Source organism: Podarcis gaigeae (assembly GCF_964106915.1).
Source record: "Podarcis gaigeae genome assembly, chromosome: 8".
In the NCBI taxonomy this organism is placed as follows: Eukaryota; Metazoa; Chordata; class Lepidosauria; order Squamata; family Lacertidae; genus Podarcis; species Podarcis gaigeae.
The window spans coordinates 7985218-8006716 of record NC_139684.1 but is presented as its reverse complement, the minus strand read 5'-3'; the positions used below and the strand labels follow the sequence as shown (position 1 = coordinate 8006716).

The window sequence follows — 21499 nt, the reverse complement described above, 5'->3', positions numbered from 1 at the left end:
CAGAGGAACAACAAGGCAATCAAGGCTGGTTGGCGGAATGCAAGACACACGTGGGTGCTGGCTGGCTAAGTCTGCAGAAGACGTCAGGCAGACAAAAACAAGGAGGATTACAAACAGGCAAGCAAAGTAGATACAGCAAAGCAATGTTTGCCAAGAGGTCCATCTGCTCTGGGAAGAATGTGGAGCAGCCTGCTAAGCAGCCTCCCTGCTTCCTTCTGGTGAGGTGCTCAGAAGCTGAGCTCAAGGAAGCTGATCCCAACTGCAGGGCTTTCAAGGGTCAACGGGGCAAGGCTGAATAACTTTCTTGACACAGCAGAGTTAGCGAAGGGGAATTGAAGAAATAAAGAAATGCCTCTGAGTAACTCACCACGAGCACCCATGTGTGGGTTCGTCAGAAAGCTGGGACTACCTCCAAAATTTCACCCACGAGTAACAGTTTATGGAGGAAACTGTGAGACAGGAGCAGCCCCGACCCCGTAATCTGGATATCATTGCCTGCTCCACTTCCAGATCTGAGTCGGGGGTTGATTTTCAGCCCAGCCCAGCCAGAACCATCACTAACATCAGTACAGGTGGAGAGCAATTTCATCAAGCTTCTGTGTGGAATCTTACTGCCATTAAGGCAGGACCAGAGCAAACCTCAGGTGTGAAGTGAGGGATTCTAGGGCATAAGGCACACATGCGCACCACAATTTTAAGAAGACTTGGAAACCAAGTCTTATGATGAACGGTTCAGAGAGCTGGGTATGCTTAGCCTAGAAAAGAAGAGACTGAGAGGAGATATGATCACCATCTTCAAATATCTAAAGGGCTGTCACATGGAAGATGGAGCAAGCTTGTCCCTTGCCAAAGACACCAGCAGATAAAAATGTCTACAAATTGTGCCCAGCATCACCAAGGAAATGAAATGCCTGATCTCCCACAGGATAATAGTTATATATTTTTTTAAAAAAAAAAATATGATGCATTATGCTTTATTTTACATTGTAAGCCATGCTGGTTTTATTTGACATGGAAAATAGACAGAAAATTATTAGACAATTAGGAAATCACAATGGCTCTAAATAAAACAGCAACCATCCACATATATTTAATGGGGTGTGTTAAGGAGTGCTTCTTACTGCTATAAATTGTTTTAGGATAACTGAGTGGGCAGGGGAAGAACACACAAGTGGAGCAACAGATCTATAGAACATTTTTCAAGAAGAGTGGACTATACCTCATTTCTAGCTTTAGGGCGATCGAGAAGGATCTTCAGTGCAAACCGTTCTTGAGACGATTTTTTCATGCAGACTCTGTCCAGAGAGCAGCAAAATCATTTGGTTAGTGGGGAAGCTATAAAGAAGCTACCGACATATGAATGAATTCCTCATTTGAAGACAGAGCCTAAATCCTTCCCAATCTAGACTCCTGCATTATTAATGTTTGGAGATAGTATGTTGGGAAACATCCCTTGAACAGGGCACAACATCCTGCCTGGAAGCCACGGCATCTCCCCACACCTGATGAACATAGGAAAAGTAATTTGATTGGTCAGAACCCAAATATAACCCCTGCCTGATCCATGGTTCCTAAAATAAAAAAGAACTGCTGGGGCCACAGCAAGCTTATTTAAGTAGCTGGATTAAAAAGTGGTTTATGCTCCTATGCATCAGCACAAAAGCAGTCCAAAACAATTTGGAGGTATGTGTGACCATGTCTGAAAGTCACATTTTGCTGTGATTAAACACATATGAGAATGGCATTTTAGTGCATTTATTAAAAAAGAAACACCACCATTGTAAAGGAGTCCTGTGAACTGCTGGAGTTACGTATGTGCAAATTGAGGATGGAAACCTTATGCAATAGTCGGACAGAAGCCTAATAAATAAAAGCATTAAAGATGTGTTACACAAACCGAGTAAGAAATGAGCGAAGGAATATCCATTTCTGCTCACAGCATAATTAAAGCATTCGGTATTTCATTATTATCCTGAGAGCAATAAAATGCATCTTCTTACCTTACTGGACCACTGATACCAGCTCCCAGCTTCTGAGTCCAGTTTATATGATATTCTTCTAAAATAGAAGTTTCCTGTTTTAAAAAGGGAAAGAAGAAACATGGAACTGAAGCATAATCTTTGGAGAGCTCAGGCAGAGCCCTATGTGATGCCAGCTGCAAATCCTATATAGTGTAATATGTAATATATAACTGTATAGTATTGTAATTATATAAACAGCATATCCACAAATCTACAATACCAATTTGTTCTGTTCAGTTGACATGCTGGATCTTATTTAGCTGTAACTCTAGCATTTTGCTGTTTATGAGATATTTACAACAAATGTGGATATATAATAATAAATAGGGAAGGGAGAGGCAGCAGGAGAGAGGGGCAGCAACACAGGCAGGCAGCATTATGTCATTTGGGTGCTGCCAAGTGATGACCTTTGTCATGGACTGGTTGGATGCAGAGGAGTGGAAGGAAGACCCAGCTGGGGAACAAAGCGCCCAGGGATTGGGGGTGGGACAACAAGTGGCCAGAGGGAGAAGTCTGGGAAGAAGAGGTGCCGGAAGCCGAAGAGGCAACTGGGAGAGTCTAGTTACAGTTGGTAGCCGTGTTGGTCTGTCGTAGTCAAAACAAAATAAAAAGAATGCTTCCACTAGCACCTTAGAGACCAACTAAGTTTGTTATTGGTATGAGCTTTCGTGTGCATGCACACTTCTTCAGATACCAAGAGTCTGTGACAGAAAGAAGTCCAGAATCAGAGGCATAAGCTGCAGCAGACGAGTGGGAGAAGGGAGGCCAAGATGAGTCAGGCTGGTGAAGAGTCACAGGTGTCTCCCCCTACTGCTGCAATAGATCTCCTCCTCCCTAAACCAGAAGAGGGCTGAAATGGGCGGAGCAGCAACAGGCTTCATGTATGCGCAGTTTCCGACTGCGTGGGAAAAGCCCTGGAGAGGAGACTTAAGATGGCTATGGGGAAGCAGGGGCTTCCAGTCTTGACAACGGATTCATCGAGTGAGACCTACTGGGGATGAACTGCTGTGCTCATTAGACCTGACATCAGCTAAGTTTGCGCAGTTCATGTTTTTGCTAATAAAGACTTAATTCCAACTTTGAATGGTGTGACTTACAGCCAGCTCGCTCTTTGGCACCTTTATACACTCACAGGCATTTTAGAATCTCTGGCATTTAGATCCTGATCTTCTGTTTCAGTTAGATGCCAATGCTATTGTAGACCCCTTGGTCTTTAATGACTTCTTTACACTTGTATTTATATTTTCTATTTCTAAAGCCATCCAACTACAATAGGTAGTGGGGAAATTTCACCCTCCGGATGTTGCTGAACTACAAGTCCTATCAACCGTGGCAATTGGCAATGCTTACTGAGGCTGATGGGAGTTGCAGTTCAGCAACATCTGGAGGGGCAAAGGTTCACCACACCTGGGTCTATAAAGAGAGGTACAAATTTAATGTATGTGTACAGCAACATCCACACATTCTTCCCTCAATAAACATTTCCTTCCTGCTCCTCTACAGCAGTGATGGCCAAACTTGGCCCTCCAGCTGTTTGGGGACTACAGTTCCCATCATCCCTGACCACTGGTCCTGTTAGCTAGGGATGATCGGAGTTGTAGTCCCAAAACAGCTGGAGGGCCAAGTTTGGCCATCCCTGCTCTACAGTCTCCCTTGTGCAGGCATACATGTGTATGTTATCGCAAGCATCTTGGGGCAGAGACTTCTCTTCCCATTGAACCCTGAATACTTAATTAAATATGTTGAACCCAAATAATCAAACATTTTCCTATTTGCTCTGCCTCCTCCCTCTGCTGTCTCCCCAATATCCAATTTTAGTCCGTAAGCACCCTGAGGCAGAGACCTGTCATCTTATATTGATGGAAATATATCGTGCATGTAATAAATAGTTAAGAACACTGCCACATTAAAGTTTGTGTGGCCACACAAACTACAGCGCACTGCAAACTACAGTGCAATGACAAATTGGGCCCTCAGAGTGAGAAGGAGGGAACAAGAGATGAAGCAAACAAGTGGGCGGGTGGCCTGGTAGGTGGCCCAGACCCACAAGCACAGTGGTAGGTGGGGTTGGCAAGTGAAGTGAGCTGGGCCACAGACCCTAGTAAATTTGTAAAATCAATAATAAGAATCATTGTTTGGGAATGCTGTGTATGTGAATGGAGCTACAATACTAACACCATAGTAACAAATAAATGTTCTTTCATTTTCTGATAAGTGCTGTGAATACAGTGGTACCTCGCAAGACGAAATTAATTCGTTCTGCGAGTTTTTTCGTCTTGTGAATTTTTTGTCTTGCGAAGCACCTCTTCAAGCAATGCACCCTGGGTATTAACGGTTTTAAGAAAAAGGAAACAAACTTGCAAGACGTTTTCGTCTTGCGAAGCAAGCCCATAGGGAAATTCATCTTGCGAAGCAACTCAAAAAACGAAAAACTCTTTCGTCTTGCAAGGTACTACTGTATATAAATGGCTCTACACTACTACTACTACTACTACTACTATTAGTTCAGTGATAGAGTATGCAAAAAATCCTGGGTTCAATCCCTAGGATCTCAGATAGGGCTGAGAAAGACTTCTATCTGAGATCCTGGAGCACCACTGTCAGTGGTCTGATACGGTATAAGGCAGCTTCCTTTGCCTGAATTAATCCTCATATTCCTAACAGAGAACAAAATGTGTAAGCATTGGAACACATTTCTGATTAATAATGCACTATTCTCTGAGTCACTGTACTCCACAAGCCCAGACCTGTGGGACATGTGACTTATTGGCCATGAATCATGGCAAGGGGGAGACCAACCTGGCCCCAACCATTCTCCAGTGAAGTAGCAGCTGCTTCAACACTTGCTTTCTTCTTTCCTCTGTACCCTTCTTTCCTTTTGCATTGTGTCCACTAAGATTGTAAGCCAGTGATCAGTGACTGTCTCATATTTGTAAGTATAATGATTAGAAAATTCTAGCTGCTTTGTAGGTATAATATAAGAATAACGGGTGCCCTGTCAAATGAAGTGAGACCCTTTAAGTCCCTTCTAACTCTACAATTCTACAGTTCTAAGTAACCATCAAGAAGAGGGCCGTTTTCATAGAGGTTGTAGAACAAATTTCCAAGACCATAATTTCAGCACCAACGGAAAAGCATCCAGTTCGCACAGGCCTTTAAAATAAAGTACATCATGTGGCCCACCATTTTTAAATCCATTTAACTTTGCAGCTGCAGAGTTTCATTTTTGTTGTATCGGTGTCCATTTTTGATGCCTATTTGTGTTTAAGCTTAGCTATTATAAGCCACCCAGGGAAATTTATGTCACAGAGCAAACTACAAATGCCATTAAGCCAGTCTTCCCCCAGTGTATAGTCTCCAGGTGTAGTTGAGACTACAGCTCCCATCATTCCTGACCACTGCTGCCCTGGGTTTATGAGAGCCCAACATCATCTGGTTAGAAGGGAAGGTTGCCATAAATAAATAAAAAATATAAGAGATGCATGATTGCCAAGGTCCAGGACTTGGACCTTGCTGAATCAAGGCACAAGGAGCCCATCTAGTTCAGCATCCTGTTCCCATAGCAGCCAAACAGATGCCTATTGTGGGAAACCCATAAGCAGGACCCAAGCCCAAGAGCCCTGTGGTTCCCAGCAACTGTTAATCCTGAGCATTTACTGCCTCTGACTGTGGAGGCAGAGCATAGTAGCCATCGATAGCCTAATAATAATAATAATAATAATAAGCCATCGATAGCCTAATATTATTATTATTATCATTATTATTTATTTATTTATTTATACCCCGCCCATCTGGCTGGGTTATCCGCCACGGCTCCTCTTTTAAAGCCATCTAATATATATATATTATATATATACAAGCATATATATATATATATATATACACACACACACATATATATACACACCCCGCCCATCTGGCTGGGTTATCCGCCACGGCTCCTCTTTTAAAGCCATCCAAGTTGGTGGCCATCACTGCCTCCCGCGAGTTCCGCGGTTCAGCCAAGCGCTGCATGGACAAACACTTTCTCGTATCTGTTTTGAATCTGCCAAGAGGCCTGGGGTGGGGTTCCAACCCCGCGGCGAAGGCCCTGCTGCCGTCCGAACTCTGCCCACGCTCAGAGACACTGCGCCCTGGACGTTAAACCCAGGCTTCAAGTAGAACAATGAAGCGGCCTCCTCCTCTTCCTCCTCGCCCACCCCTCGGCGCGTCGTCCACGAAGGCCGCCCCGCAGGCCCCGCTACCTTGATCATCTTGTCCGCGTCCGGCTCCTCCGACATCCTCCGCCGCTTCAGGCCCGGCGAGGGGAGCCTGTGGGGAAGGAGGGGGAGCGGGGCCGGGCTAGGCGGGGGGCCGCCCCTCCAAGTCGGTGTCGTCGGTGTCGTTGTTGTCGCCGCCCGCACCGCTGCCGGCGCTGCTGCTGCCGCTGCCCCCTCCGCCACCGCCTCCTCCGCCGGGCTGCCGCCTCATCCCCACCCAGCCAGGGAAGGAAAGCGAAGAGGGCGCGAGAGGCCTTTCCTCACGGCCGGGAGGCTGAGGGAAATGAGGGGATGGAGGAAATTATTGCCGCCGCCGCCGCCGCCGCCTTCTCCTCAGCTTTTCCTAATCCGGGCTCCGCCTCAGGCGCCGAGGCTCGACTCCGGCTAAGGAGCCACCAGCCATTGCCACAGCTTCGCCCCCGCCGAGGGCAGCCGCGCCTGATCTGCCGAGCAACTCCAGCGGGGTCGCGTTCGGAGCCGGGGCCTGCCTAGCTCCCTCTCTCCCCCGCCGTCTCGCTCCCAGCCCCTCTCGGTCCCAAATGGGCCTCTTTCGCGGCGGGGAAAAACTTATCAGGCGAGTGAAATAGGCAGCTTCAAGCATCACGAGCTGCACATCAGCGACGCGACGCCTTAGGTGAAAGGCCCTTCCGCCTATCTTCACAGATGTTTTTAGGGCGTGCGGGTTTTTTTATTATTATTATTGCCCGGGGACCTTCCTCTCTTTCGCGTCGCTTTTTGATGGCGCTTCGGTGCGGGGTTACCTGAGGGTAGGAATAAAAGCGGAGGGAACTTGATGCCGGCAGAGGGGAGGGGTTTCCGTGGCACGACTTCGCTCCGCCCCCTTTCGAACACGCCCCTTTGTGGGTTGATGGGGCTGTTTGGGTCACTCGACACTTTTCGAGGCGAAGTCTCGCGATGTTTGGAGATCGTCAAGCTCCCGGGGAGCAGCGAAGAAAGAAGGAAGCGAAGCTGGTGGCCATTTTGGCAGCGGAGTTCTAACCGTAGTTAAAACCTATGTAAAATAATAAAATGTAACCCCATACTAAACACACGCACCCACAATGACATAATAAAAACGTTGTTTTTGAGCACGTCTTTACACGAACATAACCGTGTATCATTTCCTTTCACACGTTTGTGTCTGTGGATTGCAGCATTTTAACTACCCCTGTATCAGCCAATAGGTACCAAAAAAAAAATATGGTTTTGTCCTTAGTAAAGAGCGGAAGAGATAAGAAATGCCAGTGTTTGTCCTCTAGATTTTTTTATCAGGCTGCTTTGAGGCACGTTTGGCTTCCACTCAGTGGGGGGGAGACTTTTGGTGTCAATTTTAAGGGAGAAAAGTTAAAAGCCCAATGGGCTGTGATAGGCTCTTAGGTACCAACTTTCAGGTCTCTAACGTCATTTGTTTATTTAAGCATATTACCAAACTACCTAGTAGTGCATTCAACATACATAAGTAGCAAAAGTACTTTTAATTTTGATACTCTCTCAGGAACTGAGGTCAAAATTCTCTGCGCATACAAAAAAAAGGATAAAGGACTTCCTTGCAAAACTTTGTTCCAGATCTTTACCTGCATGTAAAATAAAAATAGGACCAGCACCAAAATGCTATAGTGTGCAGTGCTCCTGTTGAGCCAGCCATGACCTTTACGGCAATATGCCATTTTATTCCCCTCCCAGATTCTGTTATTTCTTCTCCCAGTTCAGCATCGTGTAGCCAGTCATACTTTTTGCTCTGTCCCCATTTGGCCAAGCTGTGTGTTCTCCCTATGGTTCACTTCCTGAAAGTATTTATTTCCCCCCACACTTCTGCAAACTTTGATGATGCCCCAACCCTGGGGCTAGCTCCTTTTTGTAGATGATGGAGTTTTAGTTATGCAAGTTTAAGCAGCTAGAGAATGAGTTCAAGGGTAGCATATTTTGCCATAGCTAAAGGCAAAAGTGCCCAAGGTAAAATGTATGTGACTTGGACATTACGCTACCCTTGGACATTACGCTACGCTTCAGCTATGCATGTCAGTCCTGAGGGCCATGTAGAGAGGCTGGGAGGGCCACATTCAGTCCCTGTGCCTGATGTTCCTCACCTCGATATAAAGGATATGAAACATGCTGCCACATAATGTGGCAACACAGATTATATTGCTCCGTGAATTTGTTTAATAGGTGGCTATATGAAAGATTTGCATTGCTTGCATGCCTGGCTTGCGGACTTCCAGGAAGCCATAGGACTGGCCAATGGTGGTTCTTGAAGTCTTGTGTGCAGAAGCCAACTCCTCTTGCTGCTAAATTACACCCTCACTTTAATAATGTCCCTCTCAGCCAATTGCATTCTGTATGGAAAAGACTGTCAGTCACCATATTGTCTACACAACAATCTCCCTACTTTCAAAGTGTTCAGAGTATTAAAATGAAGGTTCCTTGGTTGCAGATGACTTGCAGCAGGTAATATATCCTATATCCATGGACAGTTGACAAGGGATGCTCTGTGACCGTCCATTTTCCCCTGCGATAGCCTGGTGGTTTATACCCAGTGGGGTTTTTTTCTGGGGGTATGCATATCCCTAAACATTTTGTGAATTTTTGTACTTTGTCCATTTACTGTATTTATTTTTCCTGATTTGAACTATAAAATGGTGATTTTCTTGAGTCAAAATGAGAGTACCCCTAAACATTTTTAAAGGGGGAAAAATCGCTTCTGATACCATATAACAAAGCTGGGTTTTCAAATATTCTAAGTAGCAAACCTATGAAAACTCAAAACAAACTAAACCCTGAAGAAAGTGGCTGCTGAGGGAACATGGAATTTGAACCCTATGTTTTTCACTTGAATAGTGAAGAACTCTAAGGCTGCATTCTCACCAGGCACTGAAAGTACTATGATACAACCTTAAACTCATGGTTTTCCCCAAAGAATCCTGGGAGTTGCCATTTTTTAAGGGTGCTGAGAATTCTTAGGAGATCCCCTATCACTGAGAATTCTCAGTGTGGTTTAAACAGGGGACTCTGGGAACTGTAGCTCTGGGGGGAATAAAAAGGTAAAGGTAAAGGTACCCCTGCCCGTACGGGCCAGTCGTGTCCGACTCTAGGGTTGTGTGCCCATCTCACTTAAGAGGCCGGGGGCCAGCGCTGTCCGGAGACATTTCTCGGTCACCTGCTAGCGTGACGAAGCTGCTCTGGCGAGCCGGCACCAGTGCAGCACACGGAAACGCCGTTTACCTCCCCGCTATAAAGTGGTACCTATTTATCTACTTGCAGTTTAGGGGTGCTTTCGAACTGCTAGGTGGGCAGGAGCTGGGACTGAAACACGGGAGCTCACCCCGCCACAGGGATTCGAACCGCCGACCATACGATCGGAAAGTCCTAGGCACTGAGGTTTTACCCACAGCACCACCCGCATCCCTACCTGGGGGGAATAGGGGTGTCCTAAAACTTTCAGCACCCATCACAAACCACAGCTCCCAAAATTCTTTAGAGAAAGGCACGACTATTTAAAGTAGTATGGTGCTTTAAATGTATGATATGAATGTGGCTCAAAACACTCACCCATCTTTCTTGTTTCCATTGTAATCACTAGAAAAAGTCCTGGCATGTTGGGAATTCAAAAGAAGAAGAAGAAAACCACCAAAGAGTGTCCCTTCCTCTAATATACAAATCATTTTCTCTCTATTTCATCTTACCCCATTTGCACTAAGAGAAAAGGGTAGCCGTTTTAACCAAAAATGGTCAGCAACTGAACAAATGCATGTTAACTGTGAAATTTTCTTTATGTATTTGATATAAGATCAGGAGGGAAAAATCACAGCCCGCGCTGGCTTCACAGCATTGATTGTCAAAATAAGCAGACAGTTTTAGAGCTCTCTTGTATAAAAGGGGCAGTTTCTGTTTAGGTTACACATGGAGAAAGGACGGAAGTTCTCATTACTTAGGTATTTTCTCCTATAAACAAACCTCAAGATACATTCCAGATTACCATAAATGGGGACCATATAATCAGTTTGAAAAACCAGTTTGAGAAATTATTCTTAAAGCTCAAATGGATATCTGCATCCATTAGTGTAACATTAAGATATAGGGGTGCCTGGTACAGAAAAAAAAGTGAAGTAAAATATAAGCAGGTAAATAAAGATTTTTCTTAAAATATATGAAATAAACGATCTTAGGTTGCTTGTAGAAGTGAAGGCTTTCTTCATGAAGGAGGTTCCTCTACTTCAATCCTGCTTAAATGCCGCTATCAAGAGGAATGGCACCTTGTTACCGACGGTTTCAGATATACAGCTGGTGTCCTTTAAGAATTCTTCTGTGGAACTTTGATGGTTACCTAGAAAGAATGTGGTTCATTAGACTTGGCCAACTTTGCATCTCTGACTCTACAAGACAATCAGTCCCAAGATGACTCCCATGTCAACCCTGTTAATGCAAGTAAGTTTAGCAGAAACTTAGGCAGCTGTTAGGACTTTTTGCATGCAGAGCACATGCTCTACCATTGAGCTTCAGCCCTTCCTCAAAACAGGAGGCAGTCTACCTAATATTGTGCTGGATTAATAAAACCCTACAGTTTCCCATTTACAACAGAATTGGCTGGAGGCATCCACTAGCATTGGACAGAGCAATACTCAAATTTCACTGCTTTCAAGACTATAGCCCAGTGCCTGATCCACTTGGCTTATTGAAGTAGCACTGTATATGTCTCCTAATTCTGTTGCTCAAGTTGTGGTATACTGGGACAACTGCTTGCCACTTCAACTCTTTAAATTGACTCTAAGGTGGGTATCAATTCTTCAAAAGTAGAAGAATTCCAGTGCTTTCTTTACATAATAAGAAATGCTTCCATGCAGGTACTTAAAAGGTGCCTAAACATTTTCGTTATGATCCAAAGGTAGGAATTCTACGATAACCTAGCATACCAAAGCATTAGCTCAATGTTACACCACAAACAACACTTAAAGACAGTAATGTTTGGAGCCTATTTATTCAAGATTTACTGCTCTTGTCTTGTCCAGTTGTAATTTTACTTGCAGACAGATGCAGTCACCCTTAGGCCTGGAAGCCCAGTTTTCTGTTCACAACTAAAAGGTTGCCATCAGCAAAAAATGGTTTATTGAAAATAGGAACACGGTTTAGATGTCCATGATTTGTCATGAGGCCTGACCCAACACCATCTGAACCACAATGGCCGCCAAACCATAATCTGCTGATAGATTTTGAAGCTGGCTTGCCACCTAGGTCAGGCAAACAGTGGTTTAGTGTTACGCCTGAACTATGGTTTGGGAATTCCTCTCCCCTTTGAGGATGTCATCAAGGGATTCTCTGGGAATATTGGGAAAGAAGATCAGACAAACCATGATTTGCAGTTAAGCCAGAGTTCGTGAAAGACATGTTTCATGTTATGTCTACGAAAGAGACAACATTTGACAATTCTTTATTCCGCTCTGTACAAAGTGAAACACCGTCAATTCTCCCATAAGCAAGACAAGTTTTATTTACCGTATTTTTCACCCTATAGGACGCACTTTTTCCCCTCCAAAAATGAAGGGGAGATGTGCGTCCTATGGGGCGAATGCAGGCTTCAGGAAGCTATCTGCAAACCTTGGGAGCCCGCGGGAGTTCTCAAGAGTAATCTCATAGCAGCCTGCATCCCGAAGCCTGGGGCGCACTGAGCAGCGCGCCCCGGGCTTCGGGCAGATATCTGCAAGCCTGGGCAGACCGGCGCGACTTCCTGCCGGGCTCCCAAGGCTTGCAGATAGCAGCCTGTTCTGGGGGCTGGGGTCGAGGGAAGCTCGGGCTTCCCCCGCACCAGCCCCGTGCCTGGGGGGGGGGGAATAAATTTTTTTTTCTTTATTCCTCCCCCCAAAAAACTAGGTGCACCCTATGGGCTGGTGCGCCCTATGGGGCAAAAAATACGGTACTACTTGGATGTCCTTGCCATTCTCTACTGGAAGATGCAAAATAAAAGCTTCAGTTTTCAAAATACTTAAAAACCAAACTAGGACGAGAGTTTCAGATCCTCACCGTTTTTACTTCCATGTATGGCGTGAGACCATATTCTCCACCTTCCCGTCCTTGTCCGGATGCTTTGTACCCACCAAATGGTGTCTGGCTGCCAAACACGTTGTAGCAGTTAATCCTGCAGGAGACATTGGGGGTTAGGAGTTATTTCTGGAGCATTTAGATAACAGAAGACTACAGTGGTACCTTGGCTTAATTCGTTCTGGAGGTCCGTTCTTAACCTGAAACTGTTCTTAACCTGAAGCACCACTTTAGCTAATGGGGCTTCCACCTACCACCGGAGCACAATTTCTATTCTCATCCTGAAGCAAAGTTCTTAACCCGAGGTACTATTTCTGCATTAGCAGAGTCTGTAACCTGAAGCCTATGTAACCTGAAGTGTATGTAACCTGAGGTACCACTGTAATCTCATTTCTTGTCCACCTGATACCAAGTCTAACACTGCAGGCCTTGTCCAAGTCGCCTATAAATTTGGAGAACAGGCACTAATTTGTCTGAGAGGTTTGAATACAGAAGATGAGATGTGAACTTCCAGCATTTCACATTTGAGGAGGAGAGGAAGGGGCCTTTTGTTAAACCGGCAGACTCATGAACAGAGTAATAAAGGATGTAATACTTTCACTGCCTGTTATTTCTTCATCTGATATATGTAACCAATGACAGAAAGAATGGATACTGAAACAAAAAAAATATGAATTGTTACTGGTTTAAATATTTGCCTGTGTTCACCAATCTAAACATCACAATGCAATTGCACATCATAATGTAAATGTAATTACTCTTCTCTCATATATCTCAGTTTACAAATTTAAAATGACATTATTTTGACGGTTTTATTTAATTGTTTGATTATGTTATATGCTCATGTGCAACAAAACGTGTACGTTTAGGCAAATGTATTCATTTTTTTGAAATTAAAAAACACACAATTAAAAACAAATTTAAAAAACAAAGGAAATAATATAGCCTCGTGTCCATATGAGTTCCCACTCATCTGATATTTCTGGTCAGCCACAAAGACTAGCAAATTGTTTCCCAAAAAAGGGTAGAAAATTTAAACCAGGTAGGAAGTTAAATTCTGAAGAATGTCATACAGTTAGCAATACATAACAGTTTCAAAAGTTCGTTGAAAAGAGCAACATAGAAAGCTAATTCATAGCCCCTTGGTGCCTCTAGCTCAGGAATAGCCAAACTCGGCCCTCCAGATGTTTTTGGCCTACAACTCTCATGATCCCTAGCTAGCAGGACCAGTGGTCAGGGATGATGGGAATTGTAGCCTCAAAACATCTGGAGGGCCGAGTTTGCCTATGCCTGCTCTAGCTCAGTATTGTTACCATGACTGACAGCAGTTCTCCAGGATTTCAAGTCAGGAGCTCCTGGCATACCAGAAGATGCCAGGGACAGAACCTATAACCTTGTGCCTGCCACGCAGGTGCTCCTCCTACAGCATTTCCTAAAGCATTTGGTGACTGCTCCCCAACGTTTAGCCTCTTACCAGACGGTTCCAGCGCGCAGACCCTGGGAAATGTAATTTGCTTTGTCAATGTCCTTGGTGAAAACTGCTGCCGCGAGGCCATATTTGGTGTCGTTTGCTCTGTGGATGACTTCCTCTATGGTTTTAAATTTCAGTATCTGCATGACTGGCCCAAATATCTGTAAGACAGAGCAGGATGCATATGGAAACAGATAGGTTCGGCAGACAGGATCTTATAAATTCCTAAGCAACTTGGGACCTGGTTACCTGAAGGAATGCCCTCCCTCATATAGTCCTGCCTGGTTGTAGGGATTAGGAGGAGGAGGAGGAGGAGGAGGAGGAGGAGGAGGAGGAGGAGGAGGAGGAGAAGAAGAAGAAGAAGAAGAAGAGGAGGAGGAGGAGGAGTTTGGATTTGATATCCCGCTTTATCACTACCCGAAGGAGTCTCAAAGCGGCTAACAACCTCCTTTCCCTTCCTCCCCCACAACAAACACTCTGTGGGGCTGAGAGACTTCAGAGAAGTATGACTGGCCCAAAGTCACCCAGCAGCTGCATGTGGAGGAGCGAGGAAGCGAACCCAGTTCACCAGATTACGAGTCCACCGCTCTTAACCACTACACCACACTGGCTCTCTAGAATCCGTTTCAGATTAGGATAGCTAATCAACCTTTAGCTGTCAACCTTCCCTTTTTTGTGGGAAATTCCCTTATTCCAGTGCCGTTTCCCGCTGCTATCCTGGATTGTTATATATCCCGTACGCTGTCCCTGGGACAGGTGAGGCTGTTGATCCCTTATTTTCGAGGTTGCTGATCTCTTATTTTCAAATCTGAAAGTAACAGCTATGGCCCAAGGTCACCCAGCAGCTGCATGTGGAGGAGCGGGGAAGCGAACCCGGTTCACCAGATTACGAGTCCACAGCTCTGAACCACTACACCATGCTGCCATCTGGCAGCAAGCAGGGGAAAGGCCTTTTCTGTCCTTGCACCCAGCATATAGAATCATCTCCCCCCCACAAAATAAGGCAAGCGCAAACTCTGCAGTTTTTCGTGCCTCCTATTCCCTCCGGCCTTTGCTGGTCATTGATACCAATCAAACCACTGAGAAGTGTCTGAGACTGTAGTAAATGATTCAATTGCATTTTAATAGATTGTTCTTGTTCTTACAGTACTGATATTTGTGTTGGCATTTGTGTTGTAAACAGTCTTGGGATTAGAAATATCTTATTTTATTATCTCCACAAGATTTATATACTGCTTGATTAGACTAAAACCCCAAAGTTGCTTACAAAGCAAATAAAACAATGACATTTTCAGTAAAAACCAAAATTGCAACTTGCATTCTCTGCGCTAACAGCACTCAAAGTGAGATGGGGCGATACAATAAAAATCCTAACAGGTAATTGTAAGTAAATCATAAGTGAATGTACAGATAAAAGAGGATGGTTGGTCGGTTCTGGAGGTCTCTCTGAGACACAGACCAATACAGCAGGAGAGAAAAAGAGAGGGATCGCGTAGACCCCTCTAACCACAGCACTGTTATTCAGAGACTAACAAGTACAGGAAAACATTTTGCTGCTGACCTCCTCTTTTGCAATGGTCATGTTGTCCTGCACATCTCCAAAGATGGTTGGCTGGATAAAATAACCTCTGTCTGCAGCTGGACTGCCACCACAGAGCAATTTGGCACCTTCCTTTTGTCCAGTACCAATGTATCCAAGGATCTTCTTATACTGAGTCTCATCCACCTAGAAGACAAAAAAGCATGGTATGGCAGGTCAGTTCAATCCTTCTCAGAATACAGAAAAATACACTTTTAACACAACATCATGTGTACATGCCCATATGCGAACAGCGATTCTACAGGCAGAATGAAAGACATCAACTTTTTGTTGATGAGGTTATGAAGATCCTCTGGGGCTGACGAGAGTTGAGAGACCAATAACATCTGGAAGCGACTGCCGGATCCCCATCCCTATTTTAAATCAACTGCCTTTGGGATTGGGTAGACAACAAGCTTTAAAATATTTTATTTGTTGAATATATACGTTGACAATTCCCATCATCCCTAGCTAGCAAGGCCAGTGGTCAGGGATGATGGGAATTGTAGTCCAAAAAAGCTGGAGACCCAAGTTTGGGAAACATTGCTCTAGATCAGTGGTTTTCAACCAGTGACCCCGTGGCCCCCTGGGAAGCCTTACGTTGTGGGTGGACTGTGTCCCTTCGCCCCCAGTCTCTTGGCTACAGCAAATGCTCCCCCCCCCTTTCCTTTCCTCCCCATCTTTGCCTCCAGATTGGCTGTGAACACACATGTAGAGCCATCATTTGCATTATCACGGTAATAATAGCCATCTGGGTAGTATTAAAAATGAATTATGAATACATAAACTGAAAGCTCTTTTGGGGCCATTTGCCAGGGCGAAATTCCTTCCAATCTAGAATGTCTCACAGTTCTTCCAATCCAGAATGTGTTTTATAAGGGCAAACTGGAATCTCTGTGCTCTCACCTGAGGGCCCTGCTCCGTTTTGTGGTCAAATGGGTTTCCAACCACTCTGGATTTGGCCCTCTCCACGCTCCGCTCCACAAACTCATGGTATATATCTTCTTGGACGTATGTGCGGGACCCAGCACAACAGCACTGCCCTTGGTTGAAGAACAAGGCAGAATGAGCCTGCTCAACAGCCCAGTCCACTGGAGGAGAGAAGGAAGCCACAAGTCAGGAGATCTGGAAAGCAATTATCTTCACCACCAACAGCATTAAGAATTACCAACACATCACTAAGATATGTTGCATGAATCCACCGTGGGGTGGCCCTGGTCTGTGGTGCATGTGCAATAATAGGTCAGAGTGTTTCAAGAGATTACAGCCATTGTTAACCAGGTTATTTTTCTTGTCCCTTCTCTCGTTATCTCCTGAAAACAATAATGGCTTCATTTACAAAGACCTACTCTTGTAATTAAAGGGACGCGGGTGGCGCTGGGGGTTAAACCACAGAGCCTAGGGCTTGCCGATCAGAAGGTCGACGGTTCGAATCCCCGCAACGGGGTGAGCTCCCATTGCTCAGTCCCAGCTCCTGCCAACCTAGCAGTTCGAAAGCACATCAAAGTGCAAGTAGATAAATAGGTACCACTCTGGTGGGAAGGTAAACTGTGTTTCCGTGCGCTGCTCTGGTTCTCCAGAAGCGGCTTAGTCATGCTGGCCACATGACCCGGAAACTGTACGCCGGCTCACTCGGCCAATAAAGTGAGATGAGCGCCGCAACCCCAGAGTTGGCCACGACTGGACTTAATGGTCAGGAGTCCCTTTACCTTTACCCTTGTAATTGATAGCTGCTACTTGGCTAAAGCTAACCCATCAGTGGAAGTCCTCTACAAAGTTGTCATTGCAGGGATGGTGGTTCAAAATCTGGCCTCTTGTGCTAGCTGAAAATATACCCAAATACCTAACGTAATGAGGGGTGGAATTAAGTGGCCAGTTAGAGATGAGACGTACAATCACCACTTCTCCAGAAAACTTTCTGATTAGAGTCATTTTTGAGATACTTCCCAGTCTAAGCAGTTCCTGGTGCCTAGTGGACACATTTTGTGTCTTTTGGAAATTTATCTTTTAGTTTGTTCTAAATCGTTGCGTGCTGTATTGTTACGTTAAAATTCTTTTGTGTAGCTATGTAACGTATTATGTTGTGATGTCATGGATTTATAAATAAAACTATATCTTAAACACTAAAGAATTACTAAGAAATGTCTCTTACTTTCGGCATCAGACATGATGATGTTTGGGCTCTTCCCACCAAGCTCAAGGGTCACCCTCTTCAGGTTACTCTCTGCTGCAGCCTTCTGGATCAGGTGACCAACCTAGAAATTGAAAGACGGGCAAGCTTGATCTTCGGTATAAAAATAGGCTTGGCTTAAGGAACCACCACGGTGTGGCAGGCTTAGCTCTAGATTGGAGGGCTAGGGAATGGGTGGGGTGTCTCCTCTGGTGGACCTCCTCCATTGGTGTCAGAGACCAGGCTGGGGAGTACAACTCTGATGAGGAATGGCAGGAGCCTCCTCCTCCCCCTGCTCGTGGCCAGGATCCTGAAACTCCACAGGAGCAGTGGAGTAGTGTTGATTTGGAACAATGGTTTGCTGAGGGGCACAGTTTGGAAGACAACAGCTGGGCAAAACCGGGAGGTGAAAAGCAAGAAGAAGAACATGAAGAGAGTGAGCTAGCAGACTCTCTCTCACAGGAAGATGTGCAGCTTCTCAGTCCCTAGGCTAAAAGCTTAGTTAAGGTGGCTTCACAAAAGGCTCAATAATAATAATAACAATTTATTATTTATACCCCGCCCATCTGGCTGGGTTTCCCTACCCACTCTGGGCAGCTTCCAACAAAATATTAAAATACAATAGTCCTTCGGATATTAAAAGCTTCCCTATACAGAGCTGCCTGCAGATGTCTTCTAAAAGTCTGGTAGTTGTTTTTTCCTTTGACATCTGGTGTGTTTTATAAGCTGGTCTCCGACCGTAATAAATTATCTATCTATCACCATAATTTTCAGGGTATGCTTTTTTTATTTGCAATTCTTTTTCTTATCAGCAGCTTGGTTATTAAATGTGATCTGCTACTATGCCTATGTAAACCAACTGATCTGATCTGTGAAATTCTAAAATCATAGGAACACAGGATTGTTCTTGGCTTCACCGCACTCCAAAAGAGCCTGTGGCAGCTTGGAGCAGCCTTTCTGTGTTGTGATTATGTATTGTACCAATGGTTTAATTGTATGTTGCTAGGTTAATATTAAGGGGTGCAGGTGGCTCTGTGGGTTAAACCACAGAGCCTAGGGCTTGCCGATCAGAAGGTCGGCGGTTTGAATCCCCTTGATGTGCTGAGCTCCCATTGCTCGGTCCCTGCTCCTGCCAAGCACATCAAAGTGCAAGTAGATAAATAGGTACCACTCTGGCGGGAAGGTAAACGGCGTTTCCGTGCGCTGCTCTGGTTCGCCAGAAGCCGGCTCCCTCGGCCAATAAAGTGAGATGAGCACCGCAACTCCAGAATTGGCCACGACTGGACCTAGTGGTCAGGGGTCCCTTTACCTTTACCTTAGGTTAATATTGCACTGGATATAACTGTATCTCATGGTTTCATTTGCAGTTTAGAAGAACATCAGAAGAGCCTGCTGGATGGCCCATCTAGTCCAACATCCTTTTGTCACGGTGGCCACGCAGATGCCCCACTGGGAATGGCAGATGCCCACAAACAGGATCCGAGCACAAGAGCGCCCTCCTTCTCCTGTGGCTTCTTACAATGCAAATTTTGGAACTATTAGACTTGAGGGTCATTTTACCTACATAAAGTATGATTTGGGCATATTTCAAAGTATAATACAGTCATACCTTGGTTCTCAAACAGAATGCGTTCTGGGAGTCCGTTCGACTCCCGGAACCGTTCAAAAACCAAGGTGCGGCTTCCGATTGGCTGTAGGAGCGTCCTGCAGCCAATCGGAAACCGTGGCGGACATTTGGCTTCTGAAAATCATTCGAAAACCGAAACATTCACTTCCGGGCTTCGATCATTTGGGAGCCGATTTGTTCGGGAGCCAAGTCGTTTGAGATCCAAGGTACGACTGTATTTATTTTTTGTAAAGAAAGAAATCAGTAAAAGTCAGAAGTCCAAAACAAGTTTAAAATATGCACCTCAAAATGAAACTGCACATTAAAATAATTGTCTACTTTACAGATCTGGCACAGGGTGTGACCTATCCTACACCTTTCAGAAGGGAGGGAGAAAAGGGAAAGATTCGTACATGCAGATATTCCTCACCTCTGTGGAGCCAGTGAAGGCAACTTTATCCACTTCCATGTGGGAGGAAATGGCCGCCCCAGCGGTGTGCCCGTAGCCAGTTATCACATTCACAACGCCTGGTGGGAATCCAGCCTGCAGGTTTATAAAGACAAGTGAAAATCTTCACAATAGTCTTGTCCGTTCCAAAAATCAAAAGTTTGACAGGGTGCTCAGAACTCAGCACCTCCATGCCTTCTGAGCACCCAGACAAGGAAAAGAAGGGGAAAGGGTTTGTTTGGAGCTCACGCATCGTCTGAGTCAGCGAGCAGGATAAGGGTGAAGAACGAAGCAGCGAGTGGCAGCCCCAGAGACCTCTCTCTTAACATTTAAATTTTTATTTATTAAATTTTCATACTACATAAAAGGGTGAGGCACCATTCCAATACAAAAGAAAAAACACACTGTCATAAACATATATAAACCTATATCCTCCCCCCCTCATGAATCCCCATCACCCCACCCTATCACTCCCCTCCACCACACCTCGATTTCCTTAACTTTTAATTTCAGTACTCTCGTTGCAATCTTTATGTTATTGAATTTTCACCTCCTTATCACATCCTAATTGGTTTTATCCTTTCCGCTTTACTCCTTTAGTCTAAGCATATCAACATGTTCTGCTTTGAACAGTGTTTATTCATATAGTCACCCCGGAGACCTCTCTCACCTCTTGGACCAGGCTGGCCATGTACAGACCAGTCAGAGGCGTCTGCTCGGCCAATTTCATCACCACCACGTTGCCTGTGGCCAAGGCAGGCCCCAGCTTCCACGCCTGCATCAGCAGCGGGAAGTTCCACTGCAATAAAGAGAAAGGGACCAGATCAACATCGAGGAAACACAGGAAGAGGAGGGAATCTGGGGGGACGGGGACGGACACACCATTTTATTTATGTACAGTGAGAAAGAGTGAGTAGGTGGCACAAGGGATCTGCCTGAGAAACACAGAGCTAAGCGGGTAAAGTCCCTGAGAGTACAGTCATACCTCACGTTACAGCCGCTTCAGGTTGCGTTTTTTTTCGGACTGCGGACCACCGAAACCCGGAAGTACCGGAATGGGTTACTTCTGGGTTTCAGCGGTCGAGCATGCATAGAAGCACTAAATCGCGCTTTGCGCATGCGCACCGAATCACAACTCGCACGTGCGCAGAAACGGGTTGCGATCGCTGCGGGTTGTGAACGTGCCCATGATCACATTCGCAACCTGAGCGTCCACTGTACATGCCTGCATACATCATTTTATTTATTATGCCTCCTTTCCATGCTCATGGTGGCTTACAGCATGGAAAAAATACAGCATTAAAAATCATAATAATGACAAACCTAACAAAGTACAGTGGTACCTCGGTTTTCGAGTGTCTCGGAAGCTGAACGTTTCGGTTTCTGAACGCAGAGAACCCAGAAGTGCCGTGTTTTTCACTCTATGAGATGCACCCGACCATAAGATGCACCCAGTTTTTGAAGGAGGAAAAAAGAAGAAAAGCCAGCAAGAGCCGCAGACACGCTCGCTCGGCACGGCTCTTTAAAGATAGAGCGGCTCTTGCTGGCTTTTCCCGGAGGTGGGAGAAGGGACTGATGGGCTGCCCTCCGTCCCTTCTCCCACCTCCCTGAAAAGCCAGAGCAAGCTGCACAGCTATCGCTGAAGTCAGAACAGCAAGAGGGAGAGCTGCGAAGTGGGAGCATTCCTCCTTCAGCTTCGCTGAAGAGGCTTTGTGCAGCTATAGGTGAAGCCAGCACAAGATGTGCTAGAAGCGCTGCACAGCGATCCCTCTTGCTGTGCCGGCTTCAGCGATAGCAGCCTGCATTCACTCCATAAGACGCACACACATTTCCCCTTACTTTTTAGGAGGGGAAAAGTCTTATGGATCGAAAAATACGGTAATTGCTTCCATTTTCAAACACGCCTCGGAAGTTG

General features: G+C 45.3%; 2 protein-coding genes across 5 annotated transcripts in view; both read right to left on the bottom strand.

The window, feature by feature from the left end:
- Positions 1–7314, bottom strand: part of MAPKAPK5 (MAPK activated protein kinase 5) — a 33457-nt gene extending 26143 nt beyond the window's left edge. For both annotated transcript variants that reach the window (XM_083753307.1, XM_083753308.1), the window contains exons 1-3: positions 6266–7314; positions 2001–2074; positions 1220–1295 (exon numbers count right to left, since the gene is read on the bottom strand). In XM_083753307.1, the coding sequence (XP_083609433.1) occupies positions 1220–1295; positions 2001–2074; positions 6266–6301 (186 nt within the window). In that variant the 5' untranslated portion in view covers positions 6302–7314. The remainder of the gene's footprint in view (positions 1–1219; positions 1296–2000; positions 2075–6265) is intronic.
- Positions 7315–10030: 2716 nt separating this feature from the next.
- The window catches only part of ALDH2 (aldehyde dehydrogenase 2 family member), a 29395-nt gene continuing 17926 nt past the window's right edge, over positions 10031–21499 (bottom strand). The window contains exons 6-14 of one of the 3 annotated variants that reach the window (XR_014567586.1): positions 20255–20383; positions 19567–19680; positions 17513–17615; positions 16267–16451; positions 15343–15507; positions 13611–13942; positions 12776–13488; positions 12293–12475; positions 10031–10601 (exon numbers count right to left, since the gene is read on the bottom strand). Coding sequence is in view for 1 of the 3 variants with exons in the window: in XM_083753299.1 (XP_083609425.1) it covers positions 10569–10601; positions 12293–12407; positions 13785–13942; positions 15343–15507; positions 16267–16451; positions 17513–17615; positions 19567–19680; positions 20255–20383 (1002 nt within the window). In the remaining 2 variants the exon portion in view is untranslated. Of the gene's footprint in view, positions 10602–12292; positions 12476–12775; positions 13489–13610; positions 14313–14437; positions 15508–16266; positions 16452–17512; positions 17616–19566; positions 19681–20254; positions 20384–21499 lie in introns of all 3 variants that reach the window. The other 2 variants (XR_014567585.1, XM_083753299.1) reach the window with 2 other exon arrangements.